Source organism: Galleria mellonella, unplaced genomic scaffold (assembly GCF_026898425.1).
Source record: "Galleria mellonella isolate WM207_F2 unplaced genomic scaffold, CSIRO_AGI_GalMel_v1 utg38, whole genome shotgun sequence".
Taxonomy (NCBI): domain Eukaryota; kingdom Metazoa; phylum Arthropoda; class Insecta; order Lepidoptera; family Pyralidae; genus Galleria; species Galleria mellonella.
Genome location: NW_026442090.1, coordinates 1,885,861 through 1,912,548, shown reverse-complemented (window position 1 = coordinate 1,912,548; position 26,688 = coordinate 1,885,861). Strand labels below are relative to the sequence as shown.

The 26,688-nt window shown below is 33.5% G+C and overlaps 1 protein-coding gene across 2 annotated transcripts; it reads right to left on the bottom strand.

The window, feature by feature from the left end:
- Nucleotides 1-1,463: 1,463 nt before the first annotated feature.
- LOC113523056 (uncharacterized) lies at nucleotides 1,464-23,771 on the bottom strand. Of its 2 annotated transcripts, XM_052897858.1 has the most exons (10): nucleotides 23,657-23,771; nucleotides 23,017-23,070; nucleotides 21,368-21,409; nucleotides 20,616-20,821; nucleotides 19,970-20,036; nucleotides 17,319-17,373; nucleotides 15,468-15,505; nucleotides 4,004-4,204; nucleotides 2,356-2,460; nucleotides 1,464-1,566 (listed from the first exon to the last, which is right to left on the bottom strand). In XM_052897858.1, exons 1-6 carry the CDS (start codon nucleotides 23,690-23,692, stop codon nucleotides 17,350-17,352), a joined length of 429 nt encoding a protein of 142 aa, XP_052753818.1. In that variant the 5' UTR covers nucleotides 23,693-23,771; the 3' UTR covers nucleotides 1,464-1,566; nucleotides 2,356-2,460; nucleotides 4,004-4,204; nucleotides 15,468-15,505; nucleotides 17,319-17,349. The 2 variants fall into 2 exon arrangements, with proteins under 2 accessions (XP_052753818.1, XP_031769972.2); XM_031914112.2 differs by lacking the exons at nucleotides 1,464-1,566; nucleotides 2,356-2,460; nucleotides 4,004-4,204; nucleotides 15,468-15,505; nucleotides 17,319-17,373 and adding an exon at nucleotides 18,498-18,560.
- Between the last annotated feature and the right edge of the window lie 2,917 nt (nucleotides 23,772-26,688).

Below are 26,688 nucleotides of genomic sequence, written 5' to 3'. Positions count from 1 at the left end.
GATCTAACAGGGTATATTGCTAGCAATAGCGCTGGCAAACTTCATTGCTAACAATCCCTTTCCCCCCGCGCAGGGTTACCATTCAATTATTATAATCCATTACACAAAAAAAAACCTTGCTAGCAAAATACCGTACATTTGTTTGGATAATCTTAACACAAAGCATACAGGATACTTTTTGTAATTAATTATGCTATGTGATATTAGCTATTTTTAAATGTAGAAGATAAGTCATCTTTTATTATTATCAATAAATAATTTTATTTAAAAGCCAAAGTGAAATTGAAAGTAAGTTTATTGCCATCTATCATTTCATAGACGAAACTATGGGTAGCAAACATTCCTTAGTGAGCTACAGTGTCATATTGAGTATTGGATAGATGTCGCTCCGGAATTATAATAAGATTGCACATTGAAGGTAATTTCTGCGCCATCTATCATTAAATTAATAAAACTAGACAGGTATTGGTACTTTCAATGTTATATTTGTTAAGTAGATGTCTCAAAAAGACATACCACGCCGGCATACACAGACCACCAGTGTATGCCGGCTCAAAACCCAGTGACCCGGAGGTAGTTGCCTCCGGAGATGCAGCCGGGGTAAAGGGGTTTACCCCGAGACCCCTACCTCACCCGCCTATACTATTAAAGGCGGGCAAGAAGACCCGGATGATGATGAAAAAGACATATAAATAAATAAAAATCAAGAAAAAGGTCTTTTAGTTTAATACTTTTGGTTAAAATATTATCAATTACTCGTATTAGCATGGATTAGATATAGCATATAGATAAATGCCTGTGGTTTTTACAGGTTCGTTAATTTTTTTATGGCTACGATAATTTTTTTTGAAGGGATCATGAGGAGGTCTATTTAATAGAGCACATCTTTATTATTGGGACCGTTAGTCCCCATTACCAACAATTCCCTTCATCCCCTTATGCGTTGTTATCATTGTCAATTTATAATTAATTTTTTTGTTATCTAAGACCCCGAAGTAGAGAATAAGATAAAATAAAATCTTTTATAAAACTATACGAAATTTTTGTATATACTAATATTATAAAGAGGAAAGTTTGTGTGTGTTTGTAATGGATAAACTCAAGAACTACACAACAGATTAAAAAAAAAAAAACAGAAATCTACATTGTCAGTGAGTAATATAGGATTGCCGTGTGGTCCCGGCATAGAATAGGCCACCTCTTTTAGAGGCGACTGAAGGAGGACGAGGGACGGGCAGCAGCGTCCTTCTTAAAACATCACCAAAGCCTAACTGTGGTTGCTAATTTGCCTGCTAAGCGTGGCAACTACTGGTAAACCCCCCCAAGGGGGAGGTTTTGTTCAGTAGTAGTCAGTTAAAGGCTGATATGATGAACACAAGCTATATATTATTTTCGATTATTCTATTCACTCGTGTAGAGTCGTGCCGGATCGTTAGGACAATATTTTATAGAAAAAGTCGAAATAGTAAGAGGTTTAAATTTAGTTTATTTATATTAGTTATATTTAGTTTATTTATATTAGTTATACATAGGAGATCAGTCTTCATTAAATGGCCTGTAATCTTCCTGAAAAAATAAAATAAAAATTTAATTAATATTTAAGCTTTGCGCTAATGAGAGCCCGGGTTCGATTCCGGTTGAAACAGTTTAAGAAATGAACTTTTCTGTATTGGTTCGAGTCTGAGTATTTTGGCATGTAACCCTGTGTGCCTGGTAACAGAAGGTATTCTAGTATGAAAACCGGGAAATTGGTGTACATAGTGTGGCATACAGTCTTCATTATCATATTACCAGTTAATTGTCCACTACTGAACACATGTCCTCCACATAAGGGGGTTTTACCAGTAGTTGCCACGTTTGGCAGGCGGGTTGGCAACAGCATTTATCTTTTGGTGATGTTTTAAGAGGGACGCTGCTGCTCATCTTCATCTACCAGAGGGAGACTTTGTACAAAAGTCGTTAGCTTGTATACCTCTGTCCCATTCGTGTTTCAACCGTGAAGCAGTTGTGTTTGCATGGCAGTGTTTCGGTTTGAAGGGTGGGATATGGCGTCAATTTACAGGGTACAGAGGAATAACATCTGAGTTCTCAGGAATGGCAACGCATGAAGGGTATCAAAGGGCGAAACAGTATACTCTGTTATGTCCACGCTACTGCTCATGTCTACTCGTATAGGCGACGGTTACCACTTTCCATCAGGTGGGCCGTCAGCTTATTTTCTATTCTAAGTTGTATAAAAAAAATATAAAAAAAGACCATTAAGTTCCCTTAGTCGCCTCTCATGACACCCACGAGAAAGGAAAGGGTGGCCCATTCTATCCCGGGACCACACGACAACCAGTAAAGATTAATTACCTGATGATAAAACCACCACTTCCGTAATTTTTGCGTTGCGTTTAACGGCATCAACTCGGTTAGATCAGGGGCGTCTTGATTTATTTTAATATTTGTGAATGTGTTCTGAAATAAAAATACATTACAATGTAATACAATGGGATATGGTTATATTAAAGTAATCAAAGTATAAATATAATTGTGAGAGATTAGTGTTTGAGATAGGTATAAGAATACCTTTTTTTTTTACAACACAGGGGGCAAACGAGCATGCGGCTCACCTGGTGGTAAGTGACTACCGCCGCCCATGATCACCCACAACACTAACGACATTGCAGGTGTACTGCCGACCTTTTAAAAACCTGTAGTACAGTGCACCAAGTTGCGACAATAACCAGTTATTTTAGTTTAAAAACTAATACTTTAAACGAATTTTGATAAGATGGAGCAATCTGTAAGTTCTCTTCAGATAAAAAAGAATTTTCCAAATTGATTAACAACTAACGAGGTTATGAGGTAATAAATATGAAAGAAATAATGCTCCTTTCCACTCAGGGTTTACTGGAAGAGAACTCTTACAGAGTTAAGCTTGCCTCTTGTACATCTTTATCTATATATATAAAAATTAATGCCACTTTTTGTTGTAATTTTATAACTCAAGAACGGGCTCACCTATCCAAACCAAATGTTTAGGCTTTGTTCGGACTACTTAGTAGATGGTTTAAGTGACAAATTTGGTCGAGCGGTTCTTCATTTATCACATGTTTTGTAACAAATGAATTCAATAAATGGCGGATCATTTTGCTAATGGGGATTTTTGTGTCAAATTCAAACTTTTTTTAAGATGGGAATTGTGCTGTGAAATTGAAATTTTTTCAGTGTTGACAGTACAATTAAAATAGCTAGCAATAATTTTTTTTTTGTTTGAATAAATAAATTTGATGTTAATTTTTTTTTATTATTTCACTTTATACTCGTACGTAGCGAAGCACGTACCGGGCCGCTAGTTTAATATACATTATTGTTTGTATTTTTTTGTTTACAATAAAGAATAAATAAAGAAAATACAGCCGAAATGAGAATCTCCTTTCTTTTTTAAGTGTGACGAAAAAAATTTAATGTTCTTTGATATATTATACATGTAATTGTTATAGTTCTTACTTGGAAACTTTTTTTTCTTATCTGAAAGGATATACTTAGATAATGGTCCTATAGGAATTTTATTAAAATCATTTCTGTAGTTTTTTTTATACAACTTAGAATGGCAAACAAGCTGACGGCCCACCTGATGGAAAGTGGTAACCGTCGCCGATAGACATGAGCAGTACCATGGACATAACAGTATACTGTTTCGCCCATGATACTCCCTATGCGTTGCCATTCCTGAGGACTCAGGTGTTATTCCTCTGTACCCTGTAAATTCACGCCATATTCCACCCTTCAAAGTGAAACACAGCCATGCAAACACAACTGCTTCACGGTTGAAACACGAATGGGACAGAGGTACCCAAGCAATCGACTTTTGTACAAAGTCTCCCTCTGGTGAAGTTTAATTTTAAAATCAAAATAATTGATTTTCCCCACAATGGAAGTTGGTGTTTTTTGTGAAACACAATCATAATTATATTGGACAGTTTCAGATAAAAATATAATATAGATATAAGCAAACTTTAGAATTCCAAAAAAGTTCGTGTTTATTTTCTTTTTCTTTCGAATTAATTTCTTCCGATAACCCTTCGTTCACTTGCAGATGTTTTTCGGCCGATTCCGAATCCTTGATTTCCGTTCTCAACGGGAATTTGTCATTATTTTTACTGTCGCCTTTCCTTGAGGTTTCTTTTAACATTTTATTCCAGTCCATGAAAAGTTTCTGAAATTTTATTATAAGTATTAAGCACTTTAGATGCCATGTCGTCTCACCATACGAGTATAATGAGGCACCCTTTCTATTTCCGCGGATGTCGTAAGAGGCGACTAAATAGAACTTAATGGTCGAGGGATGAACAACAGCGACCCTTTTAAAACGTCACCAAAGCTTAACTGCGGTTGCTAATCTGACCGCCAAGAGTGGCAACTGCTGGCAAACCCCCCTTCCTTCCAGGGGGAGTCCTATGGTCAACAGTGGAGAGTTAACGGTTGATATATGACAAGGATTAAGCATTTAAGAGCATTTATTTTCCAATTCGCAGATTCGGTCTCCATACAATATAGAGTGTATGAGTCATGATCTAATGAGTATGATTGTTTGTATTGACCTGGGTGTTTTCTATTATCAAAACTAAAAAAATTTAAATTTAGATTAAACATTTTTTAGACCAAGACGATTTTTTTTCAATTGGACTTGGAAATTATTTCTTTTGATGTTACATATGTACGTATTTTTTTTTAATGGGTGATAATGGTATGGTAACCCCGTCTGCGCTATTGCTATACACTGGCGGGGCACCAGTGACGGATGACAGATGAAGCTGAAAGTAGGTCAGTTGGCCCATCCTGACGAATTAAACTAGAATTAGTCACGATGGTTTCCAGGGGGAACCACGTGGAGGTCGACCTGACAGGGTATATTGCTAGTAATAGGGTTATTTGACCCCATTACTAGTAATCCCTTTCCCCCTCCCCCCCATATGTACGTATTAGTTATAATTTAATATACATTTTATATAATAATAACAGCCATTTTCAATTAATTTAAAACGAAACCATGTTTTAAATTTCATACTTGGATATAAATCAAAGTATCTAATCAGTAAAGAAAAACATAATTGAATTAAGATGTTTAAATTATTATTTGCAGGTCGTTTTAAAGCTTATATGTAGTATAATATACTCGTGTACTTAATCTAAGTTTAATTTTTTTTTTTAATTTTGAACATTTAATAGATTTTCTTACTCACGAGTTTTTTTGGAGACCTAGAAAATATATGATTATAAAAACAAATAAATAAATAAAAAAACAGTTGTTTTACACAAATTTTAAGCATTTTTTTATTTCAAATTTTATAAGATTTTTAAGAAACCAAAATAAAAGAGACTCTGAATTGAGTCCGTTGTTTTGTGTATGTTACATTATTAGTCGTGTGGTCCCGGCATAGGATGGACTACCCCTTCCTTTCTAGTGGGTGTCGTGAAAGATGACTAAGGGAACTTAATAGTTGAAGGTTGGGGTAGTAGCGTTTCTCTTAAAATATTATCAAATATGATTGCGGTTGTCAAACTGCCTGCCAAGCGTGGCAACTACTGCCAAAATCTTTGTTATGGGGGAGGTCTATGTTCGGCAGTGGACACTTATTATTTACATACATACATACATTATTATTATTTATATAATTACGTTTAACACTTACTTTTTTTCTTTTAAAAGTTTTATGGATTCCTAAATTGTGGTAAACAAGAATATTAAAACGTGTATATTAAACAATAATAATAAATAATATAAATAAGTTCAGAAATAAATTACCTCTTTGCTTGCACAGTCTCCTTTTCCGCTAAAATCAAAAGAAAAAAAAATTTTGCTTATGGATTATGAGTAACTAGCTTTTACCTGTGACTTCGTCTGCATGACCGGGATATTAACTATGTCTTAGATAAAAAAAAAATAGCCTATGTCTTTCTTCATTCCATATGTATATTTAATTTTATAATGTTTGGTTAAGCCGTTACTTAATCTAAGATCTTACTTAATTATACTTAATCTAGATACTTAATCTAAGATCTAACAAATAAAAAAACACTTTTAATACTAGTAAAGATAGTAAGGAGGGATGTTTTGTTAATGATTTCCATCTCTTCTCCAATGCTATAAAAATATCAAATTTCACGACACTTGGTTAAGCGGTTAAGTTTTCAAACAGACAAACTTACTTTCGGATTTTATAATATTAGTCAGAATAGAACATTACGGACAAAATGTGGTCCAAAAAATATTTCTTTATTCCTGTTTTCTTTTTAGATACTGTTTTTTTTTTATCAATAAATATCTAAGTTTCAATGATAAGCTAATAAGAATTTTAATAATAAATACATGATTTATTTCTCTACAGTTAGATAGATAGATAGATAGATACTCTTTATTGTTTCCTCCAAAAGATTACAATAGTGAACTTATTAGAAATATAAATAATTACAAGAAATAATCACAATGAGAAAACAATGGGAGACCTTATCGCTAAGAGCGATCTCTTCCAGCCAACCTTTGGATGGGAAGGAATAATTATAAACAATTTGGTGGGAGGCACGATGAAAAATTTTGTTCGTTCTAAATATGGAAGATGTGATACATATAATAATATAAATATAATCATCAAAATCAGAATATATCGATGGTTATTTAATTAGAATTATTTTCTATTATTTATTTATTAATTTATACACATTTATTTATTTATATAATTTAAAAAAATAAATAAATACAATTATTTTCTTTAATTCCGCTACCATTAGTATGTATGTGACTGCCGATACTCCAAGATTAACCACCGCTATTACTACCAGAAGCTCTACAACGTTCCATATTAACCATCAATCTCCGACTCGCATTTTGTTCACGCACGTTTTGCGATACGTGTTTCACCTCTAAACGAGGCATCTTCAGGCAAATTATTTGATTGCTGCGCGGAGCCTCAAGCGGCGGCGTCAAGCGTTCGGCATCCAAACGGGGAATCAATTTGCTGTTTGGGCGCGGAACGACTAACACCTAGTTTAATTAAATAGTGAATATATAGTACTTCATTTTTTTTTTGTTTTTTTTTTTTATTATTATAATATTTTAAGGGCTTTCACCTTCTTCAGGTATATCGGTCCTATCGTACCCTGAACTGATTTTTCAAACAAAATTTTATCTACTTTCCTGTTTATTATATAATATATTACGTTACAATAGATGTCTACTGATGTAACATTATTATAGTCAGCATTATGGATTCTGCTTTTTTTTCTTAATGGGTGATAATGGAATGGTATCTCCGCTTGTGCTACTGGAATACATTGGCGGGGCATCAGTGATAGATGATAGGTGACGATGGAAGCAAAATAGTTAACCTATCGTGACGAATTCCACTAAAATTAACCATGGTGGTTCCTAAGGAGAGCCTGATAGGATGTGTTGCTACCGATGGGGTAGTTACTATTACTACCAATCCCTTTTCTCCCTATGGACCCTGTTGGGCATAGCATGTTATAGTTGGAGAGATGGCTAGTTTTCATAAAACATGTTTGATTCCCGTATTATTTTATATAATATATATTTTATTGTAAATACTTATAATAAATCTGTAGAGAGGTCAATTCTGTACATGAAATATATTTCCAAAATAACGATCAGGGGTGATTAGTGATCGATACTGATGCCAAAAATGCAATCAGTAAAAGTTTTGTCTGTCTGTCTGTCTGGATGTTCGTTATAGAAACAAAAACTACTCGACAGATTTTGACGAATCTTGGTACAATTATTCTTCATACTCCTGGGCAGGTTATAGTATACTTTTCATCACGCTACGATCAATAGGAGCAGAGCAGTGAAGTGAAATGTTAAAAATGTCCACCCGTGCGACGCCGGGACGGGCCACTAGTACAAAATAATTTAGTGTTGTTAATCCTTAGTAATTTTTTAAATGTGAGTTTGTTATCTCTCGACACCTTATGATCACTTTGAAATTTAATATACAAGTACATGAGATGAAGAAGGACATAGGCCACTTTTTAAGCCCATCAGTAGACATATACGGGTAAAAGCTAGTAAATTATAAATGTGAGGAATAATAATTAAATGTTTTCATTTAGGTTAATCAATATATTATGATCATGTGCCAAACTATTGTTATATATAAAAAAAATATTGAAGATTGTGTCGTATAAAAAAAATCGACTTTAATTGTGACAAAACCAGTTAAATATATATCTAAAAACTAAAATATTGAACCGACTTTTATAAAATTTCTTCTTTTATACCTTTTCAGATAAAATGAAAGAATTTTCTAAATCGGTTTAGAATTGACAGAGTTATGTGGTATTAAACATAGGAAAAAAATATACCTGACTTGAAAATCTCCTTCTTTTTGAAGTTTTTTTTTATATCACTGAGGTGGCAAACAAGCATTAGGCCTACCTGATGGTAAGCGGTTACCGTAGCCTATGAACGCCGGCAATACCAGAGGTATTATGCGCGCGTTGTCGACCCTGAAGAAACCTGTTCACCCCCCTTTTGAAGAACCCCATGCTGTAGTCTCTTGGAAAAATCTGGGTGGGGAGCTCATTCCATAACTTGAGTGTTCGTGGGAGAAGTTAGTTAATAAATATATCATTTAAAAAATTATAAAAGTAATTTAAACAAATTTCAAAGTACCTATAGGGTGTCCAATGTCGTTTATAAAAGAAGCATACATACATACATACATATCTGTCACGCCTGTCTCCCATTAGGGTAGGCAGAAACAATGGAACGCCAAATGCTTCGATTCAAACAAACCTCTTTCGCTTCTTCCACATTCATCAATCTTGTCATACACGCTCGTCGGTTACGGGTACTTTTAATTTGGCCCTTCTTCAGCACGTCGCCTATTTGGTCGACATACGTCCGTCTAGGGCGGCCCCTACCGACATCTCCATTCATTCTTGCTCGATAAATCTCTTTCGTAATTCTTCTTTCATCCATCCTCTCCAAATGACCAAACCAACGCAACATTCCTTTTTCAATTTTTGTCACTACATCGTCTTTCAGTCCACACTTCTCTCTAACCACACTGTTTCTTACTCTATCTTTTAAAGTAATACCACACATACTTCTCAAAGCTCTCATCTGTACAGCATTTATCTTACTTTCATGCTTCTTCTGCCATACCCACGATTCGCTTCCATACATGAGTGTTGGTGTCAGTACTCCTTGAATTATAGCAAGGCGAGCTTTGCTCGATACATTTTTACTTGACATAATCGAGAGCAGTGCACCGTTAACACTGTTTCCCGCTTTTACTCTCCTCTCAATATCTCTGTCACACTTCCCATCCCTCGTAAACAAAGAACCTAAATATAGAAACTCACTCACTTGCTCCACTTTTTCATCTCCTATCATAATCTGGCATGCCGTTAAACTTTCATTCCTCTCAAAAACCATTACCTTCGTCTTCTTCGCATTTATTTTCATACCTTTTCTTGCATACGCTTCATTCATTATAGTCACCATTTGTTGTAATTCATACTCCGACGATGCAAAAAGTACTTGGTCGTCGGCGTATAAAAGAGTCTTAAACAGAGACTCATTCATCCTGAATCCACAATTAGATCCTTTCAAATCGGTCAAGCAACTGTCCATAAATAGGTTGAACAGCCAAGGAGACGCTACACAGCCCTGTCTAACACCGCGTTCAATGCCAAACCAGTCTGTATAGACTCCATTTATTCTGACACAGGCATTTGAATCCTTATATAAAGATTTGAATGCCCGTATCAAATGGTTGCTCACCCCATACATTGCCAGTGTTGACCACAGTTCATTCCTCTCCACTCTATCATAAGCCTTTTCAAGGTCAATGAAGGCGCAGAAAACCTTCTGATGTTGAGCTAAGGTTTTCTCTGTTATGCACCTTAAGGAAAAGACTTGATCCGTACATCCCATACCCTTTCGAAACCCTGCTTGCACATCCCAAATTTTACTTTCCGTCTCATTCATCACTCTTTTAATCAAAATCCTAGCATACAATTTGCCTACAACACTAAGAAGGCTTATTCCGCGGAAATTTTTGCACTCCTGCTGTGACCCGCTGCCTTTATATAGTGGCACAATAACAGCTTTGCTCCAGTCACCTGGAACACAACCGGACCGCCAACATTTATTGAACAGCAGACACAGAAGGTTTACAATGATTTCTCCACCTTCTTTAAGCATTTCGGCAGATATTCTATCGAATCCCGCTGCTTTACCAAATTTCATAATCTTCATTGCATTCATTACTTCATCCATACTTATATCACTTTCACTGTCAACTTCTTCGTCCATTATTTCATTTTCAACATTCTTTCTTTCACTTCCACGTTCAAATAAACTTTCAAAATATCTCTTCCAATGATCTAAGACTTCCTTTTGTTCCGTGATAACATTACCATCCATATCCCTTATCACGCCCATTTTCGGATCTCTCTTTTTACCTCTAGCTGTTCGAACTAAATGCCAGAAAAGCTTTTGATTAGCTCGAAAATTTCTAGAGAATTTCCTTTCATACTCATCCTTACATTCCTCTTTCTTTTTGCTTACTAATTCTTTAACTTTCTTTTTCATTACATCATACTTCTCTTTTGCAATTTTTTCAATGTCACTTACATTACCTTGCATTCTCTTATTAGCTCTGGTAGCTAACAAATCCATCCATGCCTTTTTCTTTAGAGCCACCATTTCTTTCACTTCGCCATCCCACCATACATTCATTCTCATCTTAACATCCTTCCTCTTACTTACACCACAAACTTGAGTAGCTATATCAAAGATTCCGCATTTAAATTCCTTCCAAAATTCTTCTATCTCATAGTTATCTTTCTTCAGTAGCTCTCTAAATCTTTCATTCAATCTTTCTTGATACTGATTTCGAACCTGTTCTTCTGTCAGTCTCTCTACTCTTACTCTTTCTATTTCTGACATACGAACACGTGGACGATGTCGCCATTTATTGAATAAGCCACCTATTCTCGATATCACCAAAAAGTGATCGGTTCCGACATTCGTACCACGATAGACTCTTGTATCCTTCACTTTCGCTCTCAATCGTTCATCCACAACTACAAAATCAATCATACTTCTCTCAGTTTGCCTTTGCCATGTATACATATGAATCAGTTTGTGACTAAACAAAGTATTAGTCACCACCAGATTTCTCTCCAGGCATACTTCTAATAAACTTTCACCATTTTCATTCACTCTTTTATCTCCAAACATTCCTAAATTCCTTTCATATCCATCGCGACGGATTCCCACCCAGCCATTAAAATCACCTATCAAAATAATTCTTTCATTCTCCTTACATTTAGTCATAATCTCTCTTACACTATCCCAGAAATCCTCTCTGACCTTTGGTGGCTTGGACATATCTGGGGCATAAGCGCAAAGGAGAAAAATACGGGTCAAACCAACTTTCAGTCGTATCCAGAGGAGTCTAGGACTTACAAATTCAAATTCTTTAACAGATGCATTCATTCTCTCTGACAAAATAACTCCCACTCCTTGGCTGCTTCTTTCAGAGTCATTAACTCCAGACCAGTACCCAGTATATCGGTCATAAATAGTAATAGAGCAGCCTTTCTTTTTTGTTTCACTTACTCCTAATACATCAATTCTTCTTTCACTCATCATCTCACATACTTCGTCTATTTTACTATCCATACCTCCACAAACATTCATCGTTGCAATTTGGCATTCCTTTGCCCTCTTTTTGCCATTTGGGGAAACAGGGGGGACATGACGTGACCCGTGGCATAACGCATCGCCGTCGATGAGAAATTTGTCCCCTCCAGATACGATGGGACTGCCTGAGTTGCACTCAGGGACGGATTCTCCGGCAGTACCGGTACCCTCCTGGGGTAGTTGCGTTTTAATTTCTCTTATCATTTTGAAAAAGAACTGCTCTTCTTAACATCGGATAGGGAAAGGAAATAGGTTACATTGGGAAAGGAATAGGTTATAAGGAAAGGAGGTGATAAGTGGAAAGGAACTATAGGAAAAATGGGGGATACTACAGCTACGGAGAGGACATAGGTTTTGTAACTGTAGTAGCTATGGAGGCCGGGGTTGCGTACCCGTATGCCCTTACTCCACAATCGGACAGATTAATAGAGAGGACATCCCATGACCAAACCCAAGATCAATTTTCTATTTGTTTTAAATGTATGATGAATAAAAAAGGGGCCAATTCTGAGGCTGTGTTGCCATTACATAGTTACCTATTAATAACTGTGTTCCACAAAAAAATTTGGTACAATTTCAATTGTGGTAAAACTAGTTATTTCGTTTAAAACTAAACTATTAAACGGAACCGATTTAATAGTTTAGTTTTAAATATATAATAAAAATCCTATAGGACCAATCTGTAAAAAAAAAAAGAGGCGAATAAGTGAAATTAACAGTCAAGGAACAGGTAGCAACGTCCTTCTAAAAACAAAACCAACTAAGTGTGGTTGCCAACCCAATGCTAAAGGTGGCAACTACAGTGAAGGCTGTATATAAGCAAGCTCTATATAAGCAACATTCTTTATATTTTATTTATTCTACTCAGCTTAGTTAGTAAAAGAAATAAGTAAAAATATTTCCCAGATAGTAAGTTTTTTTTTTAAACAAACAAGAACAAACAAGCTGACGGCCCACCTGATGGAAAGTGGTAACCGTCGCCTATAGACATGAGCAGTACCATGCACATAACAGAGTATACTGTTTCGACCATGATACCCCCATGCGTTGCCATTCCTGAGGACTCAGGTGTTATTCCTCTGTACCCTGTATTTTTATACTACTTTTTTTTCCCTATAAGCAAGTTTTTCCAATAAGAAATTTTTCTATTGAAAATAGGGTCAAATGAGTTGCTTATATAGAGCGTTCAATGTACAAGCAAAACACCCGATTATGTGGGAGACCTACGTTCAGCAGTGGACTGTAAATGCTTGGTATGTCAAAGACAACTATTCTATGTACTATAATAAACTAAAATTACGATAATTTTGTCTTAAATCTATTTAAAAATTAGTTCATATTGTTCCTTACAATAAATATTTGTAATTCGCTGTAATATCAAATTGGGACTTTTATTATTAGACATAGATTTAATGACTTCTTAGAATCGACCCCAATATTCATGCTGACGCTATCGGATCATTCCTATCAGTGTTGCCTACTCATCGTTGGCTATCGACAGTTCGAATTGGGTGAATCAATTTCATCGAGAAGGGATTGTTAGTAATGCAAGCTACCAGTCCCGTGCTAGCAAAAAAAACCCTGTTAAATTGACCTCCAAGTAATCCCCATTGGAAACCATCGTGCTGAATTCCTGGTGTATTCATCACGATGGGCTAACTGGCCTGCCTTTCCATTCTGAATTGGCAAATTGAGTGCTGAAGGTCTACCATGATATGTATTCCGAAATTTCAGGTCCGAGTGAATCCCAAATTAGATGATAAAATTACATGATATATATATATATATATATATATATATAATTTTAGCATTAAAAAAAAAAAAAAAAAAAAAAAAAAAAAAAAAAAAAAAAAAAAAAAAAAAAAAAAAAAAAGAAGCGTTATTTAAAAACTTGAAGTTTTTTAACTAGAAAACATTTAGTTTTAAAACTATCTATTTAAAGCTCGCCGTTATAAAGTAGAGGGGTAGGTATCGTTTCAAAAAAGTTAATAAAACTTTTAAAAGAGTGGACATAAAATTTTACAACTTTTCGATGAATTTAAAGGTTTCATTAGAAAACATTAGCTAAATAAAACCAATTACTCACTAAACAATTCAGATTCAGACGAAATGTTAATTTAATGCGCTGCATATAATGATCAAGTTGCATACAATAGAGAATTAGATAAGGAATTGTCATAGATTGATTAAAAAAATAAAGAAGTGTCAGTTCTTCATCTTAGATGTAGACACAGAAAAATATCGTACTAATATAATAATTATGGCAGTCTATGGAGGAGGAATGTTTATCAGTGGACGGATTTTAGCTGAGATGATGATGATGATAGTAAAATTGTATTTAGTTAATGTCTGTACATGGGAGATGTTTAAGAAAAATTTATATGGGGGATATCAATAAGACCAATATATGGCAAAATAATATTTTTTAGAAATTTTGTCTGTTTGCCTGTGTGTATGTTTGTTTTAATATCACGTAAAAACTATTACAGGAAATCAGATATGGTAAGTATAAAGTAATATTCTTGAAGGTTTAATTTAAAGTCTGGTATATGATTTATCTAGATACACTATCTATAATTGGTTTATTATATTATTTTTTCTAATTCTGAAATCCATGCGTATGCAGTTGCGGGTAAAAAGCTAGCAGTGAAAATAAAGCTAAACTGTCGCTACATTACGACTTGGCCAAGGTTATATTTTTTTGGGAACCTATTGAATATTCAGATTTGTAAATTAAATAAACAATAATATTAATTTTGTAATCTTAATATTCACAAATTTGCATTTAAACAGGAATGGCCTCCATCCAAATATCCTTATCTCTTTAGTAATTTAACTGACTGCTATTTTATATTTGGATCATATTTAACTATCTGTCTATCTTCTCGCCAAAACTGTTTTTTTTTTTATTTAACCAGTAATAAAAAAAGACTTCAAAAAACGTGTATCTCAGATCACAGCTTCGACAAAAGTGAAATGTAAAACATAGAAGAAATGTAAAACAAGAGAAATATAATTCTATTTTAAAAAAGGTATATATGAATATAAAAAAAACTGTCAGATACTCCCACTGAAGGTTTAACACAACTAGAATGGTGAACAGGCAGACGGTCCACCTGATGAAAAGTAGCCTTAGCTTATAGACATGAAAATTATCATGGACTTAACAGAGTATACTGTTTCCCCATGCGTTGCTATTCCTGAGGGCTAAGGTGTACCTCTGTACCCTGTAAATTCACTGCCATATCCCACCATATGCCAATTGAATGGGACAGAGATGCCCAAGCAAACGACCTTTGTACAAAGTCTTCCTCTGTTGCGCGGTGGATAGTGAGAACTGAGTGCTAACAACCTCTCTCCTTAAATACGAGTACATTTTTTCCTACTTGCATTTTCATAACTCATGCATGCAGGCATATTCCGGAGCCTGTTGACTCCTTCTTCAGAAAGGACATATTTGTCTGATTGTAATAGGTTAGTCTAGGTCTCCTTCGGTGCTGTTGGGACTCGGTGGACTACGAAAGGGAACCCGGGTCCCCAACACTATGGCGCGGCGAGGGATGCCGTGGTGGTTTTAGCCGGTAGGAGTCTGGCAGTACTCATACGCCTCGCCCGGGGCGTTTGGTCTGCATGATGCATTTCCTCACGGAAAAAAAGGTCTTCTTCGGTAGTTATATCCATCCATATTCACATTTTTTATTATAAAAATGTATCAAGTAAAAATAATTTTAAAGTAGTGTCTTACCCGTAGAGTTGCGAATTCTTGTTGCATTTATTGGACATCTGCAAATTAATTAAATTCATCTACTTGAAACTGTCTATTTGAAATTAAATGAATTATATTTATAACTAGCGGCCCATCCTGGCGTCGCACGGGTGGACATTTTTAACATTTCCCTTCACAGCTCTGCTCCTATTGATCGTAGCGTGATGAAAAGTATACTATAACCTGCCCAGGAGTATGAAGAATAATTGTACCAAGTTTCGTCAAAATCTGTCGAGTAGTTTTTGTTTCTATAACGAACATACAGACAGACAGACAAAATTTTACTGATTGCATTTTTGGCATCAGTATCGATCACTAATCACCCCCTGTTAGTTATTTTGGAAATATATTTCATATACAGAATTGACCTCTCTACAGATTTATTTTAAGTATAGATTATAATAATTATCTGCCTACCTATTCCTACGTACCTGTCGTAACGATATACCTAAGTAGATGTACTATATGTTTGCTTACTTACTACAATAATACGGGAAGGGGAAAGGAATATGTTTACATTACCTGTTCGAATTAAATAGCTACTATACGTCTCAAATAAGGAGGTATATTTTTAATTTATTCGTTTGCTCAATGACGTCATTAAAGTAGTAGTAAAGTATTTTTTTTCTTCGTTATAGTATGTTCGAAATTTGAAATTTGAATGAATCGAACGGTAAAATTTGCCAGTGCAAACTTTGTTGCCAAATTCTGATTGATCCGTTTTGTTTGCGTGATCTATGAACATTGTTAGTTTGTTTTCTGTCCTAAGAGAATAACGTACTACAATTCAAAGGCTGAATAGTTGTGAAGCAACATTATTTTATATTAAAATTTATCTCAATTTATCTTTATCCGTTAAATTATTTCGACGTTATGTGACAAATATATGAGCTTCTTATATATATTTTTATTCTGTTCTATTTAGAAACGACTTAAAAAAAAAACAAGTACACAGTAGTAGTTTTTACACTTTCAATGCATTTGTTGTAAATTTTCTCATGCTATGTACATTATTTCTGTTAATTTTTATTTAATTAAAGTCGTTATAGTTTCTTGATTACTTCGTATTTAGTTACACTCTAAATAAACTTTTTTGTTGCGAACGAAATTATGATTTCGATTACAAATAAACAATTAAAAAAATATACATTTTGAAAATAAAGAAGTACGTTATTTTATCAAAAAATATTAATTACTAGTAATCCGGGCTGGTTTCGTACGGATAGATAGAATTTTTGAAAATAATATACTTGCTGAAAATTTATCTTTCTACAGGTGAACGAATATTAAAAGTCCCTTTATAATATTAATATAGACATAGACTAGCTGATCTAACAGACGTTCTATCAAAAGCTAATGGATTCAAATCTTTAAACTGGCAATTAAGAATAGTTTGTACCTATGGGGAAATGAGAAATGAATCAATTTGTCAAGGCTGTTCTCAATTTTTGTGCTTAGCAACATATTTAGCCATCCATTTTTGTTTATAAAGATATAACTCTTCAGTGCCCACAATCTCAACAATAAACAACCCATTGAAGCCACTCTGATGATAATAATTAAAGATCGTGTTTCACAAAAAAAAAAAAACCGACTTCAATTGTGACAAAATCAGTTATTTAAATTTAAAAACTAAACTACGAAAGTGATTTTGATAAAAACTCTATACAACCAATCTGTAAGTATATCCTTTAAGAAAAAAGAAACAATTTTCCAAATCGGTTAAGAACGGACGGAGTTATGAGGAATCAAATATAAAAAAAATTACAGTTGCAACGAGAACCTCTTTTTTTAAAGTCGGTTGAAAACTAAGAGTATTTCTTCACTTACGTTTGAAATTTTATTTCCAGTATACACTGGTTTAGCTAGATAAATCTTCAATATACTGAAATAACAAAAGTGTTTTATAACCAATTTAGTTTACGCAGTATCCTTACAGGTATTAATACAGGTATTCCCTTGTTATATAAATTGAGGTATAAATAAATTTCTTATATAGCATTATAGATCTGTTACAGTTCATTTCAATAAAACTAAATAAAAAGCTAACAAGGATTTATTGAAAATATCACGAAAAATCTCTAAATTTAATTAAATTAAATTAATAATGAACATCTGAATTTTCTCTTACAAACGCTCAGTTTAGTTTTGCTGTAGAACGAGCTCCCTGCCGAGATTTTCCCTAGAGACTACAGTATGGAGATTTTTTCAAGATTCAAGATTTTATTTATTTGTAAAACATGCGTATAAATACATGCAGATGTTGACAATATAATATCGTTCGACATGTTTAGCCAAAAATGTGTACACAGATAGTTCATACAAAAATGTGTAGTTACGCATGATAGTTCACATTATACATCAAGTCCATTTTATACCATTAATCGTCATCACATTCCAATTTTAAATACATTTAAATAAATAATAATTGACAGGCAAGAATAAAAGAACGATGTCACAATGATGTTAATAAATATAGTTGTTAGTGTTGCAGGCGTCCACAGGTTGGAGTAACCATTTACCATCAAACTGGCTGTATGCTTGTTTGCCACCTTCGTGCTATAAAAAAAAAAGATTAAAGGTTCTATTTTATTATTTATTTATTTATATTATTTAATATATATATATATATATATATATATATATATATATATATATATATATATATATATATATATATATATATATATATATATATATATATATATATATATATAGCAGCAGGACAGCAGCGTTCTTCTTAAAATATCACCAAAAGCCTGCTGCTGTTGTCAACCCCCCTACCAAACGTGGCAACTACTACTACTGGTTTGGTAGGCGGGTTGACAACAGCAGCAGGCTTTTGGTAATATTTTAAGAAGAACGCTGCTGTCCATACCTCCACCATAAGCTTTCTTAGTCGCCTTTTACGACACCCACGGGAAAGGAAGGGGTGGCCTATTCTATGCCAAGACCTACAAGGCTTATATACTATACATTAAATATACTAATTAGATAATGAATGAATTGATATTATAACAATACTTACTCAAGGTTTTTAGATTGCATTCCTTTTGTATTCTTTCGAATTATCTGTGTAAAAAAATATTCGACTTTTAATAAATATTTCTTTATATTTACACAAACGTATGAAACCCAGAACTTTCCTTTTGAACAGTAGTTGAAATAACATCTTAACAATATGATTTAGATACGCCGCGCACGTTATCTTTCTTATCACACGTAACTTAGTTCACCTTTTACCGGCGCTGTAAAAACTGGGTAAAAGTGACACTCCAGCCAAATCAATAATAATATTACGTTAAAAAGTTGTTTTTTTTATTTTTTTTTTATACAACTTAGAATGGCAAGCGGTAATCGTCGCCTATATGCATGAGTATAACGGAGTATACTGTTTCGCCCATGATACCCCGCATGCATTGACAACCCTGAGGATTCAAGTGTTCCATCCCTAGAAATTCCTCTGTACCCTGTAAATTTATTGCCATATCCCATCCTTCCAACCGAAACACAGCCAAGTAAATACAACTGCTTCACGAAATCTCCCTTTGGTGTATTTTAAGAATAAAATTAAAAATTATGATAAATTAACTAAAGTATACATATTTTACATATTATATATTTATTTTATATATTTCATTTTATTATTATTTATTATAATTTTATATATATTTTTAGCAATATAGTAATATCGATCAAAATATTTTTTTATAAATATGATCTTTAAATATCATCAAAGTCTAACTGCGGTTGCCAACCCGCCTGCTTAGCGTAGCAAAGATTGGCAATCCAACAAGGGGAAGCAGTGGACAGTTAACGGTTGATATGATATGATGATGATGATGATGATGATGATGATGAAGTGGGGTACATTTTATCAGTATTTGTGCACTCATAAAGGAAAATACATGCGTGTCACTTCTACCTAGATTATTTATTCTAATGCTGGTGCCACAAACTTTTGTATGGCAGGAGATTTCAGCGAAGTAGTTTGTAAGTAGTTTTAAGTAAGTAGTTCATATGGAACCTAATTTAGTATAGTAAAAAGTAAATTTTGTCTTATAAAGAAAAGTGTAATTTAATTCGTGAACCCATACAATAAATTGATAAATGATGAGATGTTTTGTGGACATATCAGTTTGAAAATATTTGAATTTAGAAAGCGGAAATGTGTATATACAAGTTCCCGCGTTCTAAATTCAAACATGTTTACTACGCAACAGTTTTTTATTTTGCAAATAAAAACGGCAGCTTTGAACGTCATAAAAAATATAGGGCTTATACACTAGAGTAAACCCTTTTGATTAAAAAAAAAATATACGAGTATAAATATTAGTTTAAAATTGACGTAATCATGTAACATAGCTATAAAAGAATCAGATTAAATGAGAAATTGCTCAATAAATACTTATCTAAGCGGTTGAATATAATAAATTATTTTTTTTTTGCTTTAGAATCCATCGTATTGTACTGATACTAACCACAATGTAATCTGCTGGAGTTCTTCGAAAGCCTGTATATAGAACTTTTTCATTTCTTCCATCGTACCTGGAAATAATTAAGTTGATAAGTAGATTTTACTACGAAAATAAGCAGTAGCGTAAGATCTGCCGCTGACTATTGCAGGTATAAAACTTTTCAGTGAAACTTGTTTTAAATGAAAGATGAACGAAAACAATACAACACTCGAATTGCCTACTCTCAGTTAATCGTAAATTATGATTGCTAAATGGCAACCCTAATTTGTGGCGAATTCTATAAGCAACCCTATGTTGTCGTATATAATAGAATCTTAGATTGTATAGAAAGAGTGTCTCCATAGAAATGCTTTGAAAAAAATGGGTTAACTCTTTCATACAATTTGGCGTGATAAATAGTTATGAGTAATTCCTTTATAGCTTCTATATTTACTTGGTCTTATAAATTTTGCACCATTTTGATGCGCAACTTATTTTATTTATTAAATAATTAAATATAGATAGAATATAGATGTACTTATACAAATGTATCGTTGTGTTTGTAAATTGTCTTGCTTATTTCCTATATTGTATAATGCAAATAAAGTATACTCATTCATTCATTCACAATCTACATTCAAAATCAGTATAACGTTGATAAAAAACCAACCTGATTCCCAAGTTATTGACATTTCCGTATACCCCTGCACCGTTGTCAAGGTCTTTGTGGGGGAACTTGACGGCTGACTTTAGCATCCCAAGAGCGGGTCTTATAAGGGTGTGTCCAGGTAGGATCGGTTCTGCTTCTGGTAGATGACTTGGTAACGATGGTGCCCCAAGTATGCTAGATACATCACGACCGTGGCTGTATCTTCTCTAAGGACAAAAAGTAATGTATGTAATAAATTTTCCCCTTGGAAGCTATCATGGTTAATTCCTGGTGAATTCGTCATGATGGGTCAATAATCGAGAGCTTATCATAATCTTTTCTGTCATTCACTGCTAAATGTTATATTCCTCGTAGCAATTGGTAGTATTATCTCTTCTTACGCTGCAATCTCCTATCGGAGGTTGGCAATTAGTATAGCAATCTTAATTTGTCAACTGTTATCTTAAAAAGGGGCTTGGGGCTCATTTCGAACTATATATTCCTTAGTTTTTTTTTAATCAGAATTGGCGACTCCCCGATCTTTGATAGTATTATAAAGAAAACTAGCGGACCCAGCGAACGTTTTTGTTGTAAGGACACCCTAATCACCTTGCGGTGAGAAATATATAACTATGTAACATATATAAAATATTTCATTAAAATCGGTCGAGCATTTTCGGAGGAGTGCGACCATAAACAACATCGTGACATGAGATTTTTAGATAAACATAAAATTTTTACTTTGTAGAATTTCTCTAGATACTATCACTTACTAGATTATTGTCGAATTTTCCAAAGCTTTCTTGGCGTCGTGTCTGAAAACAAAATTATTATGCGGGTGCGTGAATTGGAACGTACTATCATTTTATCGTTTAGAGACACGAGTAAGTATTCTCACAAAGCCTACACCACGTACATGTGACCCGCTGTAGGCACATCTACATACAACCGCGCAGTCTTCTCGATCGCACCTCAAATACAGTTTGTAAAAGGCTACTTCAATCGAAAACGATACGACAACATAACCTTCAAGAAAAGAGCATATTCCTTTTTAAAAGGCCGGCAGCACACCTGCAATACCGTTAGTGTTGTAGGTGATCATGGGCAGCGGTAGTCACTTACCACCAGGTGAGCCGCATGCCCGTTTACCCCCTGTGTTGTTAAAAAAAACATACATCGAAGGACGATTAGATAATTCATAAATATCATGATGTCAGGAAAATTGTCTCTCTTATCGTTTTAAATCATATTTGTAAGTGTGTATTTGATAAAAATTATCAATGCAAATGATTGGCAAAGATTCCATTTGTGTAAGCCTTGCATGCTTGAACAATATGAGTACATATAAAGAGTCTATGACTATCTCTCTTGAAACTTAATACATTTCTGAACATAAGGGAGATTTTATTAGCGAAAAATATTTGTCGTCTTGGTAGGTTAAGGAAATTTACGTGCGCACCGCCGAACGTGCGAGTGCAAGCACCTATAGAGAGACGCTTATACAGCTTGGCCTCTGTGGGGGTCCTTAATCATGTACTTCAACTGTAATATACTAGATATAGTACTGCCATTATCTGAATTTGGAGTTAAATTTACCTAAATTTATATGTGTACTTGGAGTAAAGATATAAATTTCGTCCTTTATCTGTTAAGGAATTTTAAAATAATATTCTATTATTTTTATTATTGTATCAGTTACCAACAGTCCACTATTGAATATAGGCCTATTCTTATAGGGAGGGGGGGGGGGTTGTTAGTAGTTGCCATGCTTGACAGGCAGGTTGACAACCACAGTTAGGCCCTGGTATTGCTTTAAGAGCAACGCTGCTGTCCATCCTTAGTCCATCAAATTTACTTAGTCGCTTCCTAATAAACTCGCGGGAAAGGAAGTGGAGGCCTATTCTATCCCGGGCCCATACGGCAATTAATATTTTTAGTTTATAGTATATATTAGTTTTGGGAGTTATGGAGCATACAGTTTACTTAACTTCGCTTTTTCAACTTGAAATGATAATCAATAATCAGGTGCAGGTTGCCAGTGGCGCCAATAGATGGCATTACGAGCACCATTAACATTATAGATATGACTCTCATGATATTCCATGTGGTTCCCCCTAGAAACCATCATGACTAGTTTATCGTTGCATTCGTCACGATAAGCTAATTGACCTGTCTTCATCCTCATCTCTCATCTTTCACTGATGCCCCGTTAGTGTATCCCGTTAGTGCAGGCGGAGTACCATTCCATTATCATCCATTAAAAAAATGGTCTAGATAACGTGAGAGGTAATTTCGCAGCTATATCGCATCTTTCAAATTGAAACTTAGCTTTAAAATTCAAGAATATTCTCAAATTATCGTGAAATTTGGTATAAAACGCGGATGAAATAACAGCTAGCTATGTATTATAATAAAAAAATACCAGTATATGATCCAATTGTTCCTTGAAAGTTGCCGCATCGCAGTGATAAATAATCTGTATAAAATATATATAAATCTTAGTAATATAACAAATTTGTAATTTATAATATTATTATACGAAACATAGAAATAAGAATGATTACACTGGAAATGGATTGGTATTGAAATGTAATAAACTTCCATGAGAAGTTTGATTTGTCCTCAACATGAGTTATGAGAAGGATTGATGGTATTGATCAATTTTTGATTATTATTATTATTTATTTAATCACAATGAGTCCGTATACTCAAAAATCCAAAGAAACAGAACTTCCCTTTTAGTATCACAGCAAATAATGAAACGGAAAATGTGTAATGAAAAAAAAAAAAATTATATGTATATTATTATTATTAATTTATTTGCTATATTTTAATTAATCATTAAAATATAGTAAACTTTAGCGTGGTTTATACATATTTAAAACTTTTACAGCTAAATGGTACATGTACCTAAACGTCGGCAATGATGAAGCAGATATGTAGGTAACATTTACTTGTAATAGCTTTTACATCGTGTTAAGTCCCGATTGCGTATTCAAATAACATAGTTGTTTTAAAACTATATATAATTAAAAATTATGAATATAAAAAAAAAATCTTACGGTCAAGAAAATATAATATTTAACGACGTCAGCCATGTCTCCACGTTCATAGCTCTTTGCAATAACAACGTAAGTCGAAACAATCAAACTTTGTTCATTTAATTTTAGTGCTATTACAAAGTACAGAACCATGAAAACAATTATTATAAATATCGCAATTATTCAAAAGCCAATTTTTGTTTTCATTTGAAATTGATATTTTTAATTTCGCAGTTCGTTCGAGTTTTGATTAATTGGGAAAACTCTCAACTCTGTTTTCCGTCGAATAAAAATAATTTTGAACCTTATTTCTTTAGATATAAAATTTATTTATTTACAAATTGGAGACGAATAATATTAATAATGTTCATGTATAATAGATAAATAATCATTATATATAAGATTAATTTGAATTAATTTAATTTTTAAGTGATTTTAAACAGAAGGAGTTTTTGACTACACTTTTTATTTGTTTATTATGCAGTCTTCATCAGTTCTTAACAAATTTTGAAATTTTCCATTCGATAAAAACAAATTAATACGAAATGAATATTAATATTGTTACAATTGATAAGACTTTATCTCTGGAATCTTTTATTTTTTATTATTATATTATATTAAAATCATATCTTATCGTATCGAATCGCATCGCATATATCATATCATATTATATATATCAATCGATAATACTTATCGGTTTTAAATTGTACCAGTTGGAATAGTTTAAGGTATGATCAATAAATTTATTGATGTATTTTAAATTTATCTAATTATTTATCTAATTATTACTACTACGTAATGAAAAATATAGTGCACTACTTTTAAAAAGAAAAAAAAACTTAACAAACAAAGTACTAACTTTTTTGAGTAAGTTTAAATTAAAATTCATGGAAATATAACAATATGTTGACTTTATTTAACTTCTTTCTCTTCGTTTTATTTAATTTCTGATAATATTGTCTATATGTCTCTAGGATGTCGTAAGAGATGACTAAGGGAAGAAAGCAAATTTACTAATATCAGAAAAGAAATATCTGAATTTTCAAATTCATTTTTGGATCATCTACACTAATATTAAAAAGAGGAAGGATATGTATTTTTGTGTGTATGTATGTTTGTATGAATAAACTCAAAAACTACTTTGCCGATTTCAAAAATCCTTTTAGCTACATTCACCCTGAGTAACATCGGCTATATTTATTGCTAGAAAATATTAGGGATCCTTACTAAAACTTTAGTAACGTAACTTAAGGTGTAAAAAATGCTATAAAATATCTTTCGTCGCGTGCGCTGCGGAAACTATTAGTGATAGAACTAAAGTATGTTCTATAATATTTAAGAAAATATCAATAAATAAAAAAAAACTTCGCGATACCATGCATTACAGCAGTGTGAGAGAGGGGCAGGCATATCTATGAAATAGGTAGCTAGGTAGGATTAGATAAAAATGTAAAATGTTGTAAAAAGTCCACTCGTGCGAAGCTGGAACGGGTCGCTAGTCTAAAATAAATTGCTACTCGCTTCGGGTAAGTCTCGTCTTCGACGGATTTTTATGAAGGCAGTCGAGAAATTCTTGCCATTCAATGACGATTCTCTAATGTAGAGAACGAAAACTCAAAGTAAAAAGCTATTACAAGCCGCTTGGCTACTGTGTTATATCCTTAATTTATGGGCAGAGATTCATATTCAACTGTCGATGTCAACGAGTTCTTAACATAAGGCTCTTTGAATGAAATAACGTAAAATTGGGTCGAAATTTTATTTTTCACCATTAGTAGCTTTTCAATAGTGTGAGAAAAGTTATCATACCTATACCTTATTCTTCAATAGAATAATCGTAGTGATGTACCCAGTTGGCCCTTTACAACCAAATTTAAAAATTATTTTGTATGTTTGTTACCTTAGAACTCCGTTAATTACAGCTGATTTGGAATTTATTTTTTTGACAGGATATACTTTCAGATTAGTTCAATAGAAGTTTCATTAGTAGTTTGGTTCGTAAATCAAAAGCAATGGATTTGCTACAAATAAACAAAAACTTTCTGTTGTATTCAAGATGATGCAAAGTAAGAGATGGACAGCCTCCCTTTTAAAATAACCGGCAGCGCACCCGCAATGCTGATGGTGTTGTAAGTGATCATGTGTGGCGGTAGTCACTTACCATCAGGTGAGCAACATGCTCGTTTGGCCTCTGTGTTGTAAAAAAAAATCTCCAAAGCCTAACTGCTGTTGCAAATCTGCCTGTCATGCCTGTTTGTAACTACTGACAAAACCCTCCTAGAGGGAGGTTTATGTTCAGCAGTGGACAGTTAAAAGGTGATATGATATGATGACGAAGGGAAAAAAAGAAATAGTGAAACAGAAATATATGTATACATAAGATTAAATTCGAATATTATTGAACTTAAAACTTACATTTGCGTATCGTGCATCCAATTTCTGTTTATTGAGTGTTCACGTATCTGGGTAACTAGTAGATATTAGAGTATTCTAATAAAGAATTCGAGTATTGTGATACTCGAATTCTGATTTCGAATATCGTGCATAGTGTTGTGAATGTTCTGTATATCGAGTATTTAAGTCAACCTGGCTTAGAACATCACTACGCTCGGTGCAGTACGATTGTGAACGTACTGAAATCTTTTTCAATATTTGCCGTGTTCAGGAAATGGATTTTTGTAAAGAGATAGCGTGAATGTTTGAAACAACTAAACTGCGATATATCGGTTTGAAATTTGAACAAACCCTATTTAGTTGTTATCTTACGAATTCGGTATAAACCAGTGTAACGGATACTTTCTTAAAGGCAATAGTCACTTTTATATTAAGATATTCTATTAATATTATAAATGCAAAGATTTGGAAAGATTTGTTATTTTTTCATGCAAAAACCACTATTCGGATTTGATTGAAATTTGGTACACGGATAGGTTAGCACTAACTAGTTAACTTAGCGCTTAGGGGAATTTATCTACTGATTCATGAGGGAGAAGCCGCGGTATATGACTAGTCATTATAAATCCTACTACTATTATAATTTTGTGTTGTATGGA

What these genes read in the sequence shown, in the direction of transcription:
- LOC113523056 (XM_031914112.2), bottom strand. Translation starts at nt 23,692, where the DNA reads ATGGCTGACGTCGTTAAATATTATATTTTCTTGACC. An exon ending in AACAATTGGATCATATACTG is followed by an intron (nt 21,410 to 23,016) that starts GTATTTTTTTAT and finishes TTTTGTTTTCAG; the next exon opens with ACACGACGCCAAGAAAGCTT. An exon ending in GTCAATAACTTGGGAATCAG is followed by an intron (nt 20,037 to 20,615) that starts GTTGGTTTTTTA and finishes AATTATTTCCAG; the next exon opens with GTACGATGGAAGAAATGAAA.